The 21,155-nt window shown below is 32.2% G+C and overlaps 2 protein-coding genes across 5 annotated transcripts; one reads left to right on the forward strand and one right to left on the reverse strand.

Annotated features, from left to right (window-relative positions):
• The first annotated feature begins 2,479 nt into the window (after positions 1 to 2,479).
• On the forward strand, positions 2,480 to 6,619 carry LOC107619218 (uncharacterized). Of its 4 annotated transcripts, none has more exons than XM_016321462.3 (6): positions 2,480 to 2,652; positions 3,282 to 3,470; positions 3,556 to 3,690; positions 4,043 to 4,162; positions 4,469 to 4,573; positions 6,267 to 6,619. In XM_016321462.3, the coding sequence occupies exons 2-6, from the start codon at positions 3,321 to 3,323 to the stop codon at positions 6,429 to 6,431; spliced, it is 675 nt and encodes a 224-aa protein (XP_016176948.1). In that variant the 5' UTR covers positions 2,480 to 2,652; positions 3,282 to 3,320; the 3' UTR covers positions 6,432 to 6,619. The 4 variants fall into 4 exon arrangements, with proteins under 4 accessions (XP_016176948.1, XP_016176949.1, XP_088353947.1 ...); XM_016321463.3 differs by having other exon boundaries at positions 2,500 to 2,661; XM_088497821.1 differs by having other exon boundaries at positions 2,500 to 2,661; positions 3,282 to 3,362.
• Positions 6,620 to 13,053: 6,434 nt separating this feature from the next.
• On the reverse strand, positions 13,054 to 20,653 carry LOC107616749 (acid phosphatase 1). The gene is made up of 4 exons (XM_016318680.3): positions 20,558 to 20,653; positions 18,307 to 18,729; positions 13,924 to 14,136; positions 13,054 to 13,350 (listed from the first exon to the last, which is right to left on the reverse strand). Exons 2-4 carry the CDS (start codon positions 18,702 to 18,704, stop codon positions 13,173 to 13,175), a joined length of 789 nt encoding a protein of 262 aa, XP_016174166.1. The 5' UTR covers positions 18,705 to 18,729; positions 20,558 to 20,653; the 3' UTR covers positions 13,054 to 13,172.
• Between the last annotated feature and the right edge of the window lie 502 nt (positions 20,654 to 21,155).

Below are 21,155 nucleotides of genomic sequence, written 5' to 3' on the forward strand. Positions count from 1 at the left end.
AGTGAAAAGTGGAAAGAACCAACTGGATATTTATTTGAGTGAGGCAACATTATTTTGCAATGATGCAATCATTGATGTTTTGCAATGGTGGAAAGACAATCATCATCGTTTTCCAACACTATCACTAATGGCACGAGATTTGTTGAGCATTCCTATTACTACCGTGGCTTCAGAATCTGCATTTAGCATGGGTTCTCATGTTTTGAATAAGTATAGAAGTCGTTTGTTGTCAGATAATGTTGAAGCGGTGATTTGCACCAGAAATTGGATACGTGGATATGATGATTTTGGTATATTATATTTATGACATACATACTTGAGTGATTTTGACCATTATTATGTACTATTTTGCTAATATATTTATTTACTTTTTTCTAGAGGAAGATAAAGATCAGGAAGATATTGCAAAAGGAGAAGGCTATTCTTCAGGAGTTGGTTCCAATGATGTTATTGACTTATATGAAGATGAAGATGAAAATTAAGTGTATTGAATTAAGTTTAATTTGCTTTGAAGACTATTTATAATTATGTTTTTGGACTTTGGATTATATATTTATTTTGTCTATGGGACTATTTATAACTATGACTTGAGTATTTTGGATAATTGGATTATGTTTATTTACTTTGAAGACTATTTATATACTTTGAAGACTATTTATATTTAATATTTGTATTTATATTGATTTAAATTGAAGATATTAGATATGTTCTTATAAAAAAAATTAATTAGGTGGGTTTAGCCCGATTTATATTGATTTAAATAAAAGATATTAGATATGTTCTTATTAAAAAAAAAAAAAAAAAACTAATTAGGCGGGCTTAGCCCGCCAGCCCGCCATTAGGCGGGGCGGGCTAGGATTTTGGGACCGCCAGAATAGGCGGGGCGGGGCGGGCCAGCCCGCCAGAGGGCGGGCTTCCGGCGGGGCGGGGCGGGGCGGGGCGGGCTTGCCCGCCTGACACCCCTACGTCCAGCCCCATATGCTGTTCAAACTCAACGTATAACTCTATCGTTGGCACGTGAAATCAGTTTTATTGATAAATATAAAACATCTGCTGGATGTATGCGTCGTCAGTGATGGACATTATTTGAAACTAAATTAGCCCACCAAATATTTGTACATGATTTGTATATAAAATTTTGCTCACTCTCTTTGAAACGTGACTTTGTATGTTCTCACAAAGATCATTTTGCAACTCTACAAAACTCATGGTGCATGGAATAGCAAAGGAAAATAGACTTTCACAAACAAAAGTCACTCCTTCGTGTATGTTTGGTATAATCTCACCGTTATAATACATCCACAAATTTGTAATACATTTCATAACTTTAACTTCACCTAACCTAACTTTTTTGACACTATTAATTGTCAAAAAACACACAAATACAAAAGAAAGAGGAATGGAGGTTTGGTATGAAATACGGATAAAAATATTTATAGGCTAGACTCTAGACTAAAATATTTTTTTCTATACAAAATGCATGCTGCGTTTTGTAACTTTAAAAAAAAAATAAATTAAGAAATATAAAACATAACCTACGTTTTGTTGTTAAAAAAATGAATAAAATGCAACCTGTGTTTTGCAAATTGTTCGTTTAAAAAAAAAAATAAAAACACCAAATGTAACCTGCGTTTGCAGGCTCTTAATTTAAAAAATTGAAGAAAGCAAATAGTTACCTACGTTTTGTACTGGCATTATATCAATGTAATTATTTTATATAGATCTATTTTAACATTAAATTCTAATTTTTTTATATAAAAAAATTAGCCTCTAAAATAAGAACAATAATTATATGTTTATTAATGTATTGTATTTTTATAAATTATTGAATTTTATTAAATATAAATCAAAAACTAGTGTAAAAAAAATATTAATAGACCACAATATTCATTTTAATAAATGAATATGACGTAATACAAATATTCATTCCATTTAAAATATAAAAAAAAGTTTTGACTTTTTAATTGAAAAATAAATAAATTTTTAACTAATTAAAAATATAAAAATATTTTTTAATTTTTAAAATACGAAACATTTAAATTTTTGTAAAAAATTATTTATTTTTATATATTTTAAATGAAAAATTAAATATTTCATATTTTAAAAAATAAAAAATATTTTTATATTTTTAATTAATTAAAATTTTATTTATTTTTGAATTAAAAATTTAAAATGACATTTTCTCTAAAATTAAACGTTCATTTTTGAAATTTTATTTTTCTGTAAATAATTGCCTATTTAGTTAAGGTGACATCAATTTTATCTTTTTAGACATGATTAAATTTATCAACTATCTTGTTCAATTAAGGAGAGTGCTAATCCATCTCGTATCTGCTATATTAATATAAAAAATAATTATTTTTTATGGATATTATGTAAAATTAGATGTAAATTAGATTTACATGTAAAATAATTTTATAGTCGTTATAATTGAATACATGAAATTTAATTTATATATTTAAAATTAAAAGTAAATCCCAACATGGATTTGGTGAGAAATAGGAGGCAAATAGCTAACCGAAGTAGAATTCCGAAAATATCCCTACCCTAACACCAAACGCCAATAGCAGCGGTGTGCTTCCAGCACTTCAGCCTCGTTCATCTGCGTATCCCCTCCGGCGCCGGCATCCTTATCGTCTCCGTTGTTTCCAGGTGAGCTTGGTAATTTTCTTTTAATATCTGATTTTTTTTTTCATTTCGTTTTATGTTTGAGGTAATTTTATTGTGTATGTAAAGATCACGTTCATGCATCTGGGAACCAAGTTCATTAATTGTAGACAATTTGAAAGAAATGAAGTATTTAGCCATATTTTTTTTGAATTAGAGAAACATTATAACTAGAATTCATGTCATGTAATACGAATGATTTTTGTGTTTTTGATACTTTCAATTGACTAGTTTTAAGACTTCATGGAAGAGGGCTTCTTATGGATAATCAATATAAGTTACAAACATTTTACATATTTTAAGTGGTCACTATGTTTTCTTCTTTTGGTATACAGTAATTTGGGATTGAGATTTGTATCTTACTTTAATTTGTGATTAGGATACTGTATTTTGGGGTTGAGATATGTATTGCACTCTAATGTAATTTGTGATTGATATTTGTATTATTATATTTAAGTTTGATTTTAGGACTGTGTTATTTTAATAGAAACTTTTGTTATTTCATAAATGGAATTTGATTTCTTTTTAGTCTACAGAAAAGCAAACAAACTTGTTTTGAAGAAATGGACTTTATTGAAACAATACTAATAGCTATTTGTTCTGGGTTTTGACAGAGAGAAAGACGGTGATTGTGAATTTCAGTCTTAAGCTAAATGGGTTGTTATCTTAGATATGGCAGACATGGAGTTAAGCAGGTACTTAGATTTAGAGATGCTAGTTATGATAGTACTGCCGTAAATCCAATCTGGTATGCTTCTCAAGGACTTCGATACATGAGGAAGCTCCAAGTCATCCTCACCTCTGTAATTGTCTCTTTCTTAGGTCTGATGTTTGTTTTCTTGATGGATTCAATTCGATTTACTGACATTTCCAATTTCCTATTTAAAGGACGTAGATAAGCTGGGAAAGGCTGGTGATACTGTCAAAGTCGCCCCAGGATATTTTCGCAACCACCTAATGCCAAAGCTCCTTGCTGTCCCTAATATTGACAAGTTTGCTCATCTCATAAGCGAGCAGCGCAAGGTTTATTTTAGGCTTTTACCCGGTTTCACTTTGACCTCAGTTTTGCTTTATTCAACTATGTAATTACTTGGTCAATGCCATTTATCATCGTGTTTATTTTTTCCTATTTTTTCAATTCTGTGCATTGCTATCTACTCGAATAGCATGACAATAATATTGTCAGATGGCATTGTTAAAATATCAGCATCCTTTCCCTTTCCATCTGTGTTTATGTAAATGCATGTCTTGTGTACATTGTCAACGATTTATGCTTCTGACCTTGGCACGTAAACAATTGCATATTCATATTGCCAACTCTTTTGAACTTTCTCTACCATCAACAGTCATTAGTGCTGCATTTTCCATTCTTCAGATCTGTCAGCCAATTGAAGGAGAAGAAGAACAAAAGGATGTTACAGTAATTAAAGAGTCAAAGAAAGATATGATGAAAGAGTATGAAAGGGCTGCGCTTCGTCTTGATAAAGCTAAGCTGGTTTGTAGTTTACTCTTAAAAGCTTTTTACTGCTGTTTGGAACCAAATGCACAATTCTTTTTAAGGTTATCCTTTAGCTTTTCTAGTTATTTGATTTTAGCTTAACTGATTACAAAGGAATTATTTTGAGAATTTTCTTTTTATGTGCTACTGGTTCAAACTTCAAATTATAGTAGGTATTGTGATGATACTCCCAAGTACATAGTTCGTAAAGGTTGTAAATTAGAAACATTTACTTCTATCATGTTAAATCTTTCATGTAGATAGATATATGGCATTTTGATATGGATTTGCGTGTATTGATAGGTCTTGCGGAGATTAATTGATGTTCAAAAAGCAAAGGTCCGTGCATCAAAAGATGATCCTTTGGAGTTACGTTCACCTATGACAAAAGATGCTCTTGTGGCTGAGGTAATGCTTTCTCTGCACTAGTCAAATGTTGATAGCAACATGAAAATAAGAAACATGAATATAGCATGTTAACAAAAAAATCCAGTTATTTTATCCCCAAAAACAAAATACAGTTAGTATTGATGGTTTACTTTATTTTATTTTGGATATTTTATACGTTTCCTACCATTATGATTTGCAACTTGGTCTGTTCAATGGTTCACTTTAGTTTCCCGTGTCTTTGGTAAGAACTACAATGGCTGCAGAATTCCTGTGTACCTAATCATCTTGATGTGATATTAAAACCATTATGTACTCCCAAGTCGTTAGGTATGTTAAATCCTGTCGTTTTCAATTGAGAACAAAATAGGTAGACCTCGTTGTGCTATCATGGTGGTGGTGTGATTAAAGTTGAGATAAAATAGAGTCTATCTCTATACTATGGCAGGAATCCCTATTCATTTCATTGAAAAATTGGAAAAGATTGAAATCTTAAAGAGGTCTGAGAGTTTGTTCATTCTTACCAATCTGATCACTTATCTTTGTTTCTTACGATTTTTTCCCTTCTTCTGCCTCCTTGCCACACACGCAAGTTTTGACGTCCAATTCCTTCCTTTGCTCCGTTGTCCTTTATTACCTATGACCTATTATATTTCGTTTACTCTAGTAAATTGTGGACACTTGGTAATAAATAGTTTCTATGAAAGAAGTCCATGCTTGCTTGGATAGATTACCACTTCTATCTGTCCATCTGTTTGAGAATGGTATACTAAACTATATATACGCCAGCAATATAGATACCTATTAAAACCTCGTCACTTCCATCTTTTCCTATGCAACACTAATCACATAAGCTCAGGCTTGTGCTCTCTCTCATTCTCAGTCTCTGCACATTCTAATTTAATAATTGAAAGAACTCTCTTAGTTTTAGTTTTTAGTGTTTCTGCTGCAAGACATGACTGATAAAAAAGTTAGTTTCTTATGAAAGAAAATTAGGATCTGCATAAGTTATGGGGTTATTGTATTACTTTCAACTTGATGAATAAAAAGCTCTACATCCATATTTAATTATTTATGCTTTGAGATTATAAACATGTATATATGTCAAAGTTTAATTTCAAGTAAAGATTCAATTTGGTCCCTGAAATTTGTGGATCGATTAAATTTTTTCCCTAAATTTTTGGTGACCAATTTAATCCCTGAAATTAAATAATGTGACTCAATTTGATTCCTCAATCATTATTCCTTTGAGGAAGTGATGATGTGGTGTTATTGACTAAAGGCCAAAATGACATCATTTTGTGTCTTCCTCTCCTTTTCACTTTATCTTTGTACACATTCTCTCTCTTTCTCACCACCACCTTGACCACCATAACCACTACCTTGTTCTAACCATTCACCTCAGACCCTCAGGACCCCATCTTGGTGTCATTTGGTGATTGGGGTTGAAGAGTAGGAGGAGGAGGTGGTGTTGGCAGTGAAGAGGAGGAGGCGGTGGTGGTGTAGGTTTATGAGGGAACAACGTTACGAAATAGTAATCGAGGGACCAAATTTAGTTACAAGTTTAATTATGTGAACTAAATTGGGTCATCGAAAATTTGGGAGATCAGTTTCAGCTGAACCCCAAATTTTAGGGACCAAATTTGAGTCTTCATCCTTTAATTTCATTTTTTTCCCCTCTACTTCTGACTCTTAAGTGCTATGGTAATTTTAGGTGGCAAGACAACTATGTGTGAACATTGCACCTGAAAACCTACATCTCCAAGTGCCTTTAGCAACACTCGGAGAATATGAGGTGCCGCTGCGTTTACCAAGGTCCATTCCTTTGCCGGAGGGCAAGCTTAATTGGACTTTGAAGGTTAAAATTAGGAGTAAGTAGATAAGTTACTAGGCTTGTTGAATCTGAGTAATAAACCTTGACAGTTTTGGTGTATGATGATGGATTAAACATCCTGGGAGCATGTATTGAGATTAATTCATCATTTATATCGAGCATCACATGGTTATGTTCATAACCAATTTGAGAGGATGACAAATCTTTTATTGAAACTGCAGATACTTTTTCAACCATCTTCCTATTCCGTTACCACCAATTTATGAGAAAGGTTTAATTACTCTGTTGGTCCCTATAATTTCGTAAAATTTTCAATTAGGTCCCTATACTTTTTTTCCTTTTAATTGGGTCCATGTACCAAATTTTTTTTTCAATTAGGTCTCTCTTGGTAGTAATTGGCTTAATTGTATAGGGACCCAACTAAAAAAAATAGGTGCAGGGACTCAAATAAAAGAAAAAAAATAAAGGAACTCAATTGAAAAAAATTTTTGGTGCAAGGACCTAATTAAAAAGAAAAAAAGTATAGAGACCTAATTGAAAATTTTGTTAAACTATAGGGACCAACAGAGTAATTGAGAAATGCCTAATTTTTATAGAGGATATTTAATGTGTATTCAAGCTACAAGTTTAATGATTAGTGAATCAAAAGACAATACAAATTAACTTTTATGTTTGAGAAAAATTAGGGAATCAAAATCCCAATCCAAAGCTTTTGTACCTACTATTTTTGCAAATGGTAATGAGTTTGAGCAGTGGCATAACAATTTAGTTAGGTCACCCTCCACAAAGATTGTTGATATTAGCTTGTACTCACTAAATATTTCATATTAGAATATGTTTCATCTTCTTTGTGTGATTCATGCTCTAATTCAAACACATCAATTGTAATATCAACTTTCTACACACAAATTTCAGTCTGAGACATTGAACTCATAGTATAGAAATTTGAGAACAATCTTCATCCCTTTATTTGGTAGAATTTTTCTAGGCGTAAATTTTATGAGTAAAGTACCATTTGTATCTATGGAAGTTGAAAACGTTGACAAATGTACCCACGAGAGAAGAAAACTACCAAATGTAACCATCAATTGTGACATCCGTGGGACGAAACTAACCAAGCCTTATTCCGGCGTTGACTCCGTTAATAACGCATCCTCCGTGGCACTTCTCGGCGTGACATGGATTGGGGGGCTTCACACGTGGATTGCTTAGCTGTGTGACCGTTATAATGTATCATCAACCCCAAAATTTTCCAAATTCAAATCTTGTTCCATCCCAAACAAGAACCCTAACCCTAGATTCACAAAAATCTTCGAAATTATATCAATGTCGAGGCTAAGACTGTTTATTCCAACTTCGAATGGTAGTGGTAGTGTGTCTGAAAGCTCAATTTCAAGAAGGGTGCATGATAGGAAGTTCAATGGGAGATGTTTCTGTGGGTTGGGGGTGACGCTGTTACAGTCAGGGACGGCGATGAATCCTGGGAGATGGTTCGTACGTTGTCCCAATTGGAAGGTAACCCGTTTTACACCCTGTTCTGTGTGAGTTGAATCGGTATTTGATTTTAGTTTTTCTGCCATGGATAGAACTCGGACTGCAACTTCTTTGCCTGGGTAGATGAAATCGAAGGGCAATGGGAGGGTTGGAGGAGAGCACTGTCAGAAAGAAAGATGCAGGAAGACGTTAATGAGGATGAGGCTGAACTGAAGATGCTGATGATGTTAGGGAGGTGTGAAGCTGAAGTTAGTAAACTTAGGTTTTGGCTTGTGATTATGTCAATGGTGGTGGTATGTAACCTTGTCTGCACTATGTATCTGATTCTCAGGGGGTTTTGAGCACAAGTAGTTTTCAGTGTTAGGAAAGGACAAAAATACCCATATTCGATTCTGTATTTGTCATTTGTAGACGTCTGGAATACAGAAAATGTCAAATAGAGTCTTATAAGAGTTGTAAATTTGCAAAAGTTATCTATTACTAATTTCAAGTCATTTTTACTTTCTGCTCCAAAGTAACATGAAAGACAGGCAAAATAAGCTCATAAGTACGTAGAAATTGAGCTACTGAAGTGTTCAAGTTATAGGTATGAGTTTTCAACTACGACCATGCACCAATACCGAAAACCAAAACATAAGCAATTGTAGGTATAGTATGTGACATATCCAACAATTGTAAGATAAACTGCCATGGTACAGTACCAAAAAAAAAGCATAATATAAAGACTCTTGCTTCATGGAATTGGAGTCGAGTTGCTGCTGCCGCTTGACCCTTCCTTCAAGTATGCAGTTGTTGACCTCTTTCTTGGTGGTGGACGGAAGGCTGGCTGAGGCCACCTACTTGAGCTTGATCCTCTCCTTGTGGGAGTAGGCATGAATTCCATGAATCTGGAAGTAGTGCCCTGGGAGGCGGCTTGCATGGTTTGAGGTGTCACAGTGGGTGGCACATCAGAGGCCGGGGGTGATGGAGTAGTAGTAGTTGGTGTTGCTGGAGCAGACTGTGGTTGGTGAGTAGTTGGTGGTGGTCTTCGCAGATTCTTCTTCTTCCTTGGTGGCTTTTTTGTAGTTGGTGGCCTAGTTGAAGAAGACCTCACTGGATTAGGCATGGGTTGAGGAACTGGGGTGATCTCCTACAACAGTAGACACATATGAGTGATTTGATTAAGAACTTTTAAAATGAAGTTGTAAAATACATCATTAGACTTACATGTGGTGGCTGAGATGCTGCTGCTTCAGCTGCTTCAACAGCTTCCAGAGTCTCCTCCCGTCTTGCAGCCTCATCCTCAGCAGCTGGGTGTTGATTGGAACTTTGTCCCCCAGCACTCCCAGCCATTGCCTCCTTCTTCTTGGAACAGCTACGATGTCCGGTCTGCAATACATGTATCATGAACTTTCAAATTGTGGACATTGAAAGCACAAGTAATGGGAGCTCTATGAATTATGGTTTACCTTTAGGCAGTACTTGCAGGTGATGGGGCCATACTTTCTGGGGTGGGTTCTTTTGGGGCGTCGTTCTTTTTGTCTCTTTTCAACTTTGGCCTCCCAATCTGCTTCTTGTATACTGGGGGCAATATAGGAGGTAGATCAACATGCTGCCAGTATTCTTGACTAGGGACAGGCTGGATGACGAACTGGTATGTGCTATAATATGCCTCCATAGAAAGCCAGTTATGTGCATGTTCTTCTGGCCTCCTATTCTGGTATGCCAGGGCAGCACATGCATGCCTGCACGGCAAGCCAGTCAGTTGCCAAAACCTACAGGAACAAGTCCTCTTTCCTATATCCACCATAACCTTATGAGGCAGGCACTGTACTTCATACACATTTCCAGGATCATCTCCGGTGGGAAACGGCCGCCACTTGTTGCTCTCCCTTTTCTCTTTTTCAAGCCTACTCTGTTGCACAGGAGTGATTACTCCGTTATAACCCACCAACGCCTTCTTGTTTCTTGTAATGATACTCATCATATAACACCGCACCTCTTCCAGCATAGTTATAATAGGCTTCCCTCTCATTTTCTTGATCCTAAAATTGAATGATTCGCAGTTGTTGTTCGTGTAATTGTCAGACTTTGGGTACTCACTAAAACCACTCCTACTCCATTGATTTGGAGGGATCCTATTCAGATACTCCCAAGCATGAGGATTAACCCTTTTGATCCTATCCAGTACATCATTGAACTCTTGAGGGGTTGTGGCCTTGGCACATTTCCACATTGCCATTTTCAACTCTGTGTCACCCCACTGCTTTCTAAAATTCTGCCATATGTGCATAGCACAAAATCTATGATGTGCTCCTGGATTCACCTCACGCATAGCAGGGATGAGGCCCTGGTTTACATAAGTAAAGCGACTAAATCATTATACTCTATTATGGACAATAACTACTAGAGCAGTAGGTAAGCAGAATACATTATAACATACTAAAATAACAATGAAGACATACACAGAGGATAGGAATTCAGGGATTACCTTCTGCATGTCTGACATGAAGTTGACACCATTGATTGCAACGTCACCTAAGTCTTCTTGGAGGAGTTCTAGAAACCACTTCCAGCTATCTTTGCATTCGCACTCCACAACAGCGTACGATATCGGATAGATGTGGTTATTGGCATCATGGCCGATTGCAGTCAACAACTGCCCAGGGTAGTATCCCTTTAGAAAAGTTCCATCTAACCCTATAAAAGGCCTACAGCTAACAGAAAAATCCTTTTTACACCCTTCCAAGCATATATATATCCTTTTGAATTTATGTCCAGTCCCTTCAACATAATCAGTACTAATCCTCACAGTGGAGCCATGGTTGGTCCTCATAATTTCATTAGCATAGTCCCTAAGAACTGCATACTGAGCTATTTCACTCCCTTCCATTAGTTGTTTCGCCTTCACCATAGCCCTGTATATCTTCCTCTCGTTCACAATCACGTCATACTCCTTCTTGAAAAAATCTTGTGCCTGCCTTTGAGTCATGTCTGGATGATCACGGATCTTGTCCTCAAGCTCCTCTACAACCCGTTTACCATCTGCAGATTTATTATTGTTAACTCTGCTGCAGGTATGTTCATTCACAAACGTCTTCACCTGAAAGCTTAATGGAAACGACCATTTTGCACAGTATATCTGCCACGGACAACTCTCATCATAACATATGGCCTTGCACCTAGTTGAATCCACCCTTGGAAAGAATATGCTTCTCCCTATGTTGATGTTGAACTTCCTAACTGCCTTCTTGAAATGGTCCAGATTTTCAAAGTCCATGCCAAGCTCCAACTTTACTTCCCTTACTGGAGCATCTGGATTCGCTTGAGGAAATGATGCATGCTCACTGTCTTCATCATCACTTGCAATAGAATCAAGCTCCTCCGACTCGTAACAATGCATCCCTGCACTTGCCTCTGACATATCTTCACAATCCACAGGTATAAAAATTGAAGGATGCTTGTTTGGATCCTGGTTAGGTATGAATGTTTGCCCTGAAGGTGGAGGCCTGACTGTTGATTGTCTCTTGGACTTCTGTTGACTGCCACCACCCACATCTGGATTTATGTCTGGTTCGGGCTGTGAACTGCTGGGTTGACTACCACTACCGAGTTCTTGACAAGGCTGTGGGATGTACTGTGTGAAAATCTCGACAGATTCGGCAGGCCCTGTATTCACATTGGGAGCCACTGACTCCGCAGAAACTGGAATTTGGTTTCTAGTTTCTTCACTTGCAGCTGACACATTTGGTTGTTCAAGGTGTGGATGAGTCTTCTCCAGTGGTTGATATGGCGGTAAGTTGGGTTCAGTGGGTGGATTTGGTAGCTGAATGATCCTTGGTGCCTCATCGAAGGTTACATTTGGTGAATGGTTGGGTATATTTAGTTGATCGTTGCTTAAATCTGGTTGTTGTATGTTTCTTCGGGTATGATAGACTTCTTTGTCTACCACAGCATCCTCTGTTTGAGCATCCGGTCCAGGCACACCTCCTACAGTCTCACTCAATTTGACCACTCTCTTTCTCTTCTTCTTTGGGGTTGGCTGTCTCCTAACACACAGTTTGGTTCTGTGCTTCACTGGGGTCCTATTAACAGTTAATATCTCAAGCTCTGGTTCGGGTTCATTGTTTTCTTCTACGAACTCAGGAAGGTCAACTGGATGCTCAGTGAACACCTTAACTCTCCTCTCATTAGCAATGGCTGCTTCATACAAACTCACCACATTCATGTCTAGTCTAAGCAACCTCAACCCACCATCCAACTCCTTTCCAGGTTCAAGCCAGTAAAGCTCGCTCACATCATTGTACCCTATGTCCTTTACTAAGTCATTCATGAAGAACTTATTAAGCGTGTCCACATTCACTCGTTCAATCTCTGTTTTCTCACCCCAACATACGCCAGTTTCCTATCATCACCCTTTTCAAATTTTTCTCTGTGACTAATGACTAGCGTAATGTGGATAGTTGCCATCTGCAAACACACATGTATACAGAAGAGAAAACCAATTCGCAACCACATCATAGCCACTAAAAAGACACCCTAATAAAAACATCATGCCCACAAACATGCACCAAAAATCCAGAAAACCATGACAGAGAAATCGAAGGTTAGTACTTACCTATGGATGAGACCACGCAATTCCAACGGCTAACACGATCCACACCAACAAGCACCCTCTCTTGAACACAGAGATTATTGTCGGCACCAGAGATTTTCTCTGAGTGGAGAAGATGAACAGTTTACTCTTAGGGCTCTACCCTCTGTTCTGTGAAACGCGCGAAGAGGTGTACCTTTGATAACTGTTCAATTCTAATTTCCCTTTTTTTTTTAAAAAAAATTATAATTTTGAAATCCAATTATATTTTTAGGTAATTGTATTTATAATTTCCACGTAAGAAGCCCCCAAGCCATGTCACGCCGGAAAGTGCCACAGAGAATGCGTTACTAACGGAGTCAACGCCGAAATAAGGCTTGGTTAGTTTCGTTCCACTGATGTCATGATTGATGGTTACATTTGGTAGTTTTCTTCTCTCGTAGGTATATTTGTCAGCGTTTTCAACTTCCATGGATACAAATGGTACTTTACTCAAATTTTATAAATTTAATTGGTATGCACTAACATTATAATTAAAAAAAAAAAGTCAAATTCAATGACTTAAATGACTTCAAATAATTGATGAATTATATAATTAGATGACTTATGGTATGTTATTTCGAAGAACAAGAGAAGGGAACAGCCTTATGAATTGTTAGCTGAATATAACATAGCTGAACATTTGCTTATAATAATATTAACCGTGCATTAACAAAACATTAAGGAACAAAATACATGGGATTAGGGAGCTTAAATGTGCGGTTTCCAGGAGAATTTCCTTGAAGATCACTCCATTGATCACCCACATTCCCCCATATCCGGTAACCTTCATCTTCTAATTGCTTCCGTACCTCTGATTTATACTTTACTGCACTTTGCCCTTTATTTGCGGCGGTCCTGAAAAGGGTCAAAATGTACATGTATAATATGAATCGATCCATTTAAGAGAAAATTTCACTCTCACCCATTGATTATTATTATTATTATTATTATTATTATTATTATTATTATTATTATTATTATTATTATTTTGTTGTCGTCGTTGTAAAATATTTTGCAAATTTAAGTTTCTAACATATTTATTAATTTATTTTTGATATATTGTCAGTATAAAACAGTGTTACACATGCATCTAATTTCACGTAAAAAAAAATAATTTTTTTATTGGTTTTATAATGATTATCCAAAAAAATAGATTGATTGAAAGACTTATACTGTTAGTGTATCAAAATTAAATTCTATATTTATTATATCTTTATTAAAATAAAAAAAATTAAGAACTTTTTTCTATAATTACTATAAATCTACCTTGTCTACCTGCAATGGACATTTTTTACAAATGTTACAAACAAAAGTCCATACTTTTATATTTATCATTCCTTCAACTTAGTATTAAATTCATTTTAATAGAAGAAAATAAAGATTCCTTCAATTTTGAACTTCTATTCAGCTAAACAGTATTATTATTACCTCATGACGAGTCTTTGATAGCCAATGAAGCCTTGATTATGCAAGTTGTCCCTAGTGACTTGACCAAGAGTCTCTTGGTCTCTTCCGGTGAGCATAATCACTTTGAATCCTTTATCTATTAACTTGTTGAACATCCCTAACACTGATGGAATTGCAGTGCACCATCCTTTCATTGCCCATGCCCTGAACCCTGATGGATCATATGGGTCACACCTGTATATATATATTTTTTCAAATTTGATAAATCACCCATAATCTAACTACTTTTACTTTTGTTCCAACAGAAGATATAAGAAATCTATTATTATTATTATTATTATTATTATTATTATTATTATTATTATTATTAATAAAACTACGTAATCAATTCTCTTTTGCCCCGATGGCTATGTGATATGTCGAAGGAGCAATGAGGTTGCTTCATATAATAACGAGATCATGATACTGAGGGTTAGATTTAAACTTAGTAAGTTCTTATTTTTCTTAACATGCTTTAAGTGTTGTTATATTTGTACCCTTAATACTCCTTTCCGCAGAGGGTCGAGCTTTAAACAAATTATATTAAAAAAATGGCCTATTTAATTTTTTGAATTTATTAAGAATTAATACATTTAAACACATTAATTAACTTTTGATTTTTAAATGAATAAAGGGGAAAAAAAGATAATGTGAAGAGTGATGACGTGATGTGAGTCAACACCAATAAAGTAAAGAAATGAAGTCATTGTTTAAAGGATAACCTATAATTTTTGTCTTTAATGTTTATAATTTTTTTTAAATATTTATGACATTTAATTTTATTTTTAATATTTTTTATTTATATCAAAATTACTTTTAAATATTAGTTTTATCTAAAATATTAGAAATAAAATAAATATTAAAAATATTTTAAAAAAATTACAAACATCAGAAAAAAAAACATACTTTTACTATTATTTAATTCAATGCCGACAGAGCATGTGTGATTTGTGAATGCAGGCCTCACAGGAATCTAATAGGACAACCGCAGCCCAACAACTTTACCATTTTTTATGGTAAAATAATTTCGTATTTTATTAGAAAATTCCATTCTTTATTACTGCTATTAGTCCAGGGCTGGTAATTCATACTCTACTTGCGGGTATCAAATCCGGTCCAACCCATTCGAGTAGGGTAGGCTACTCAATTCGCTGCGGGTAGGATAGGGTACGGTCTGAGTATTATTGTGGATAATGACGGATCCAAAAAATTTTGATAGTGGGGGTAAAATATATATATATATATATATATATATATATATATATATATATATATATATATATATAACATAATAATAATTTTTATAATAAAAATATTATGTATACATAAAAATCAGTTATCAAATTATTCATTAATTATTACATATTTATATATAAATACATATATTATTTAATTTATTTTTAATGTATATTTTTTATTTCAATATATATATATATATAGGTGATTATTTTCTATGTACATATAATATGATTAGTTTTTAAAATATTTAATTTATAAATTAAAACACTAAAATAGTAATTTAAATAATAACATATAATTTAGAATTTTATTATTTAGGTTTTATATTTTAAAAAAATTAAGTAATTTTTTTTCTTAACAATAACAATCGAAATATCTTTCTTTTTATATAAAATAATGCAACACATTTATATTTTTTTGTTAACCAAATTCAATCAAGTTAGTTTAAGATAACAAAAATCAGTTATGACTAACATTATTCTAAGTCTTGTTGTTTAACTTGGTTAGACTTAGTTCATAAAAAGACTTGGATGTGTAATATTATTCTTATATATATACAAGTAAATACTTATTTAAAAATTTATTTATCATAAAATTAGAAACCAATTCTTATTGAGATTCATAGTAAAAGTTCTTTCAATTAACGCAGTTGTTACAAAAAAAAAAAACTAATATAGAAAAAAAGATAAATAATATTCTTTCGAGTCTATTTCTAAAAAAAAACACAAATTTAATTTAAATTGAGAATTGATCATTCTAATAACATCTAATATGAAATTCTTAAATTGATTATGAAGTACCAAAAATTGAATAAAAAATTATTGTGGGGTCAAATTCAATAATTTAGTGGAGGCAAATAAATATAATTATCATATACTACTCAAAAAAATTTCAAATTGTAGTGGGGGCGCTTGCCCCTACAATCACACACATACATCCGTCAATGATTGCGGGTTGGGTAGGGTACGTGTTTAGGGTGTACCCTACCCTACCCTATCCGCACTTCATATATAACACATATTTTTTAAAAATTAGGTATATAGTGAAGGAAGTGAGAGTGGAACAACCACTAAATTAATTAGTTAATTTAGTAATTTAGAGTATTAGTTTTTTATTTTTTATATTATTAATATGTATAAAATTCGAAATGATTGAATTTTATATTTAGTTTAAAAAAATTTGATATTTCTGCGAGCAGGGTAAGATAGGATAGGATAGGATAGGATAGGATTTAGAGTTTTAGGGTGCGGGTAGGGTTAGGACTAAGAGATTCTCAACCCGATAAGATAGAGTTTTAATAAAATTTTCAACTCGTAGGACCCTACCTATTGCCAGCCCTATATTGCCCTCATGGCTATCTCTGTTTTGATCATAATTTTTAATGAAAATGTTTTTGATAAAAAAAGAAAACTTTTTCCTACGAAAATAATTAAGGAGGATGTTTTTATAAAGATGCGTAAAACGTCTTTTTGTAAAGACATTTATGTGTCGCATTATTATTGAACATATTAATGAATCGATTATTTTTTAATTTCTTAACAAACTAGAATAAAACTATTTTTTTTTATAACAATAACAATAAATCTAATTGTTATCTGATCCGGTCGAATCGACTAATTTACATAACCTACTGGATCATGATTTTTTTTTATTTTTTTAAAACAAAAATCAGGGATATATTTGTCTTTTTATAAAAAAATTTAAATATAATTCGGTTTAAATTGTGTAAATCGATCAGATCAAATCGGGTTTAATAATTATAGTGCGAATAATTGGATTTATTATTATTGCTATAATAAACCGATTTTGTTCTGGTTTATTAACAAATAAATTATTAACCGGTTTAATAAAAGATGTCCAATAATATCATGGCATATGTAAACGTCTTTAAAAAAAAAAAAAAGACATTTTTAGTGTCTTTATCGAAGTGGTCTCTAATAATTAAAGTTCTCGTAAATACAATAAATTACCTACTATTAGTGTATTACCACATGTCGGACACATTTCGGATATGACACTTATCGACACTCATCCGACAGCTATGTCCAACCATATCTTAATAAAAAATAAAAAAATTCTTCTCCAAACACGTTTAGACACACTTAAATACCATCACATATCAGCGTGTTCAGTCTTGTTCTTAACATATATTCTTGAAATAAATTTAAATATAGTATATATTATTATTTATTAAAACAAAAAATATTTTAAATACTTGATATAATTAAAATAAGACATTTAAAAAAATAATTTATATTTTAATATCAATAAAATATCAAAATATCATTACGATTTATCTAAAAAATACTTTATATTTTATATGCATGCGTGTCTCCGTATTTTATACAATTTTAAAATTCGCGTGTATGTGTGCGTGTCCTATGTTGTGTTGTTTTCGTATTCATATCCGTATCCGTGCATAGATGTACTTTTATATATTTATTCCTATTTTGACTACAAACACAAATCTATTTTAATTGTATTATTTTTGAAATTTGATTATATATATTATTAATTTGATTAAATTTTTATAGAATTTGATTATAAATATGAATACAGAATTATTCTATTCTATACGAATTACTGATAGGTGATGACTTCTGGTTTTCATGTAGTATACTCGTAAGTTATTATTAGTTAATATTATAATATTACGAGTATTAATATAAGTATTAAATGATGTTTGTACTATCCTTTATTTTCTCTTATCACTTTTTATTAGTTACTTTTAATACCAAAAGTAAATTTTTTTAAAAAAAATACAAATAATATAAGTAAAAAGTTTAATTTTTCTATATCTTTATAATTTTATCAAATTTTTAATTAGGTTCTTATATTTTTTAATTAGATTTTTATATTATTTTTAATTTTATAATTAAATATTTTTTAGTATAAAAAATATATAAATTGAAGATATTTATAAATAAAAATCTAATTAGATCTTTAATCACGTATTTTTTAAAAAAATTATTCTGTTAATTTTAATATTTTTGATATAAAAAAAATTTAATTATAAAATTAAAAATAATATAATAAAAACTAATTAAAAATAATTATAAAAATTTAATTACAAATTTAATAAAATTATAAAGAACAAGCGAGTAATTATACTTAAGTAAAACGTACCCATATTTCTTGCTTTTGTAATAAAATAAGTTGGAGATGCATGTGTCATCAACATCCAAAATCCAAGCATCTTTGGAATCACCAGCAAGTGTTATGGTGCTCACAAAGCTCATAGCTTGTTCCATGATCAAATCCAAGTCTTGCTCATATTGGCCATGGATCATGTAATTCTCCACATATTGCAAGCACTCTGTTGGGACTGTTGGCCACGGCAGCACATTGTTCGTCTCCACTCCTAATCTCCAACTCAAGCAAAAGCTTCCATTAATAGAAGAGCTTGAAGGAGAAGAAGAAGAACCATTATTGTTATTGGTACTTTTGTGGTGTCTTATGCACATTGCCCTTGAGAACATCATTGCCAACAGGAAAAGCACCAAAAACCTATATCCTTGCTCCATCTTTAATCCTTATTATACTTTATGTCTAAAGAAGAGAAAATTAAATTATATAGTGAATTATATGGGATAGTGGATTTTATATGAAATAGGATAAAAAAGAAATAAAGTCTTTTAGTGCTTCCTTAGCTTGAAAGAATTAATGGCTTGTAACTTGTAGGAGATAAGTAATCTATAAGCTATATATAGTAGTTCACTCACTTTATTATTTTTATCAAAAGAAGATAAATAAATAAACAAATAAATAAAGCTAAGAAAAACATGATTTCTTTTGCTGAAAACCAAAAGTGCATGTAATAAAGGTCAATATGAAAAGTATGTTGGATGTATGTATGTTTTTCATTTTTAATTTTATGATGAAAAACTTGAGAAATAATAAGTAGTTATCTTATTCATAAATCCTATGAAATATTTTTTATTGGTAATGATTTTTCAAGATTTTACATATTTAAAAATATTTACTTGTTACTTTATTTACTCGTAATAGTTAAAAGGGTGTGTATATTTAGAAACCTCAATTTAACTAGGGAATATTTTTTTTTCGACAAACAAAAAATTCAAACAATTTTTATTTTCTTTTAGCAAGAGAGCGATAAAGAAAGACGGAGGAGAAATTAAAGTTGGTTAAATATATTGCTTGAGAAAAATTGGTCCAAACGTTTTATATATTTAAAATATATTCAGATATGTGATAAACCACCCCTTTTTTTTAGACAATATCAATGAGCTAGCAAATGATCGTGAATTCTCAAGTGCTATTATTCTAACCCTCGATAATAATATTTTCTACACAAAAGAGTGAAATACTAGTAAAAAAAAGAAACCAAAGAGGACATTGAATGCAATATCTAAAACAAAAAAGTTTTATTTGAATCCGGCCCTTGAATGTATTATATTTTGATCGATATATGTATAATTGGCGTGATGCATAATCTGAATTATTGAAATAAATTGATCATTTCTACTAATAAAGAGAAGTAAAATTATAATTGGGGATAATATAATTTTCGTAGGTATATTTCCACCACTCAAATTAGTAATTATATTAAAAGTATTATTTTAAAGATTAAGTTATTTTTGTTAAATTCTATATATAATTTTATTAAATTTATAATTAAGTCTTTATATATATATATTTTAATTAGGCTCCTAAACCAATTTTAAATTTTATACTTAAGTTCCTACTAACGATAAACATTTTTTTTTATAAAGTGTTCACTTATTATTATACCCATTCTTTGCGGTGGTTACGATGGGAAAAAAAAAACATAGAATACAAAACGAGTGATGGAATTGAGTTTCTCCCATGATATAAAACAACGTAGAAAAAGGAGGGAGAAAAGAATTTTTGGCTGAAGTATGACAAGGAAAAAAGAGGACTATTTTGTCATTTTAGAAAAAGAGTTAGGTCACGTTTAGAAATTTAATAAATATTTATAATATCTTTAAATTTGAAAATGAAATATTTCGTTAACCTAAATATTTTTGTTATGATGGTAAGAATCTAATTATAAAATTTAAAATAATTTAAAAATTAAAAAATACAAAGACTTAATTAGTGAAATTATAGAGATTAATAAAATAATTAAATTTATTTTAAATGAAGTATGTAATAACCACATAATAATAAATAAATTAATATATATGTATAACGTATGATGCTAATAATGGATAGACGAACAATTATGTTTATATTATATTCTTCATATAGAGGGAATCTTAATTAGAATCAGCACATATATTGAAAGTAATTTAAGAACAAAACACGTATTTGATTCAATATGTCATCTGTATTATTAAACTGCAAGATCCAACTTGCCTAAACTGTAGGAGAAAAATGTTAGAAATGCACTTACACTATTATGAGAAGCTAAGAAAATTGTGTCCAAGCACCATGTAAATCAATGAAGTTGCTAAGCTATTTATAGTGAAGTAGAGTCAGTAGGTAGAGGCCATAGGATAAGAAAAATAAATAAATAAATAAAAGGGTGGAAAATTAAAAACATAAGGTTATGGAAGGAAGGCACTAGTTCTCTTTCATAGAAGACACTAATGTGAGCATATTCAAGAAAATGGGTGGGCTTGGCGTCAGAGAGCAAAATTGCTTCATAAGGTGGATACCCCAAAATAATATATGATAGAAATTAAAGCAAAAAAAATAAATAACATGTTTGGTCCCCATGACCCACCACCATGAAAAGGGTTCAACCGCCAAGGTTATTGGGAAGAATTTTGGCCTCAAAGCTTAAGTGGAAATAAGGTCAGAATCCACATGGCAACAGTTACTAGTGGGTGCAACATTCCACTATACGTCGACTTTTTTCGAGTTAGACTCTAAAAGAGGTAAATATTAAATTGGTATCTGACCAATTTTAACGTTGATAAAATGGTGTTTGACTTTTATTATTAACAAAATAGATCCTAAATGATTTTAAAATTTAACAAACGTATTTC

Source organism: Arachis ipaensis, chromosome B9, assembly GCF_059453495.1.
Source record: "Arachis ipaensis isolate K30076 ecotype BB chromosome B9, ASM5945349v1, whole genome shotgun sequence".
In the NCBI taxonomy this organism is placed as follows: Eukaryota; Viridiplantae; Streptophyta; class Magnoliopsida; order Fabales; family Fabaceae; genus Arachis; species Arachis ipaensis.

Bases quoted from the DNA above. Each gene is read 5' to 3' on its own strand.
- LOC107619218 (XM_016321462.3), top strand. From the start codon at position 3,321: ATGGGTTGTTATCTTAGATATGGCAGACATGGAGTTAAGCAGGTACTT. The intron at 3,691-4,042 runs GTTTATTTTAGG...TCCATTCTTCAG, and splicing joins TCATAAGCGAGCAGCGCAAG to ATCTGTCAGCCAATTGAAGG. The intron at 4,574-6,266 runs GTAATGCTTTCT...TGGTAATTTTAG, and splicing joins AAGATGCTCTTGTGGCTGAG to GTGGCAAGACAACTATGTGT.
- LOC107616749 (XM_016318680.3), bottom strand. From the start codon at position 18,704: ATGGAGCAAGGATATAGGTTTTTGGTGCTTTTCCTGTTGGCAATGATG. The intron at 14,137-18,306 runs GTACGTTTTACT...ATATATATACAG, and splicing joins TACAAAAGCAAGAAATATGG to GTGTGACCCATATGATCCAT. The intron at 13,351-13,923 runs GTAATAATAATA...GACCCTTTTCAG, and splicing joins TATCAAAGACTCGTCATGAG to GACCGCCGCAAATAAAGGGC.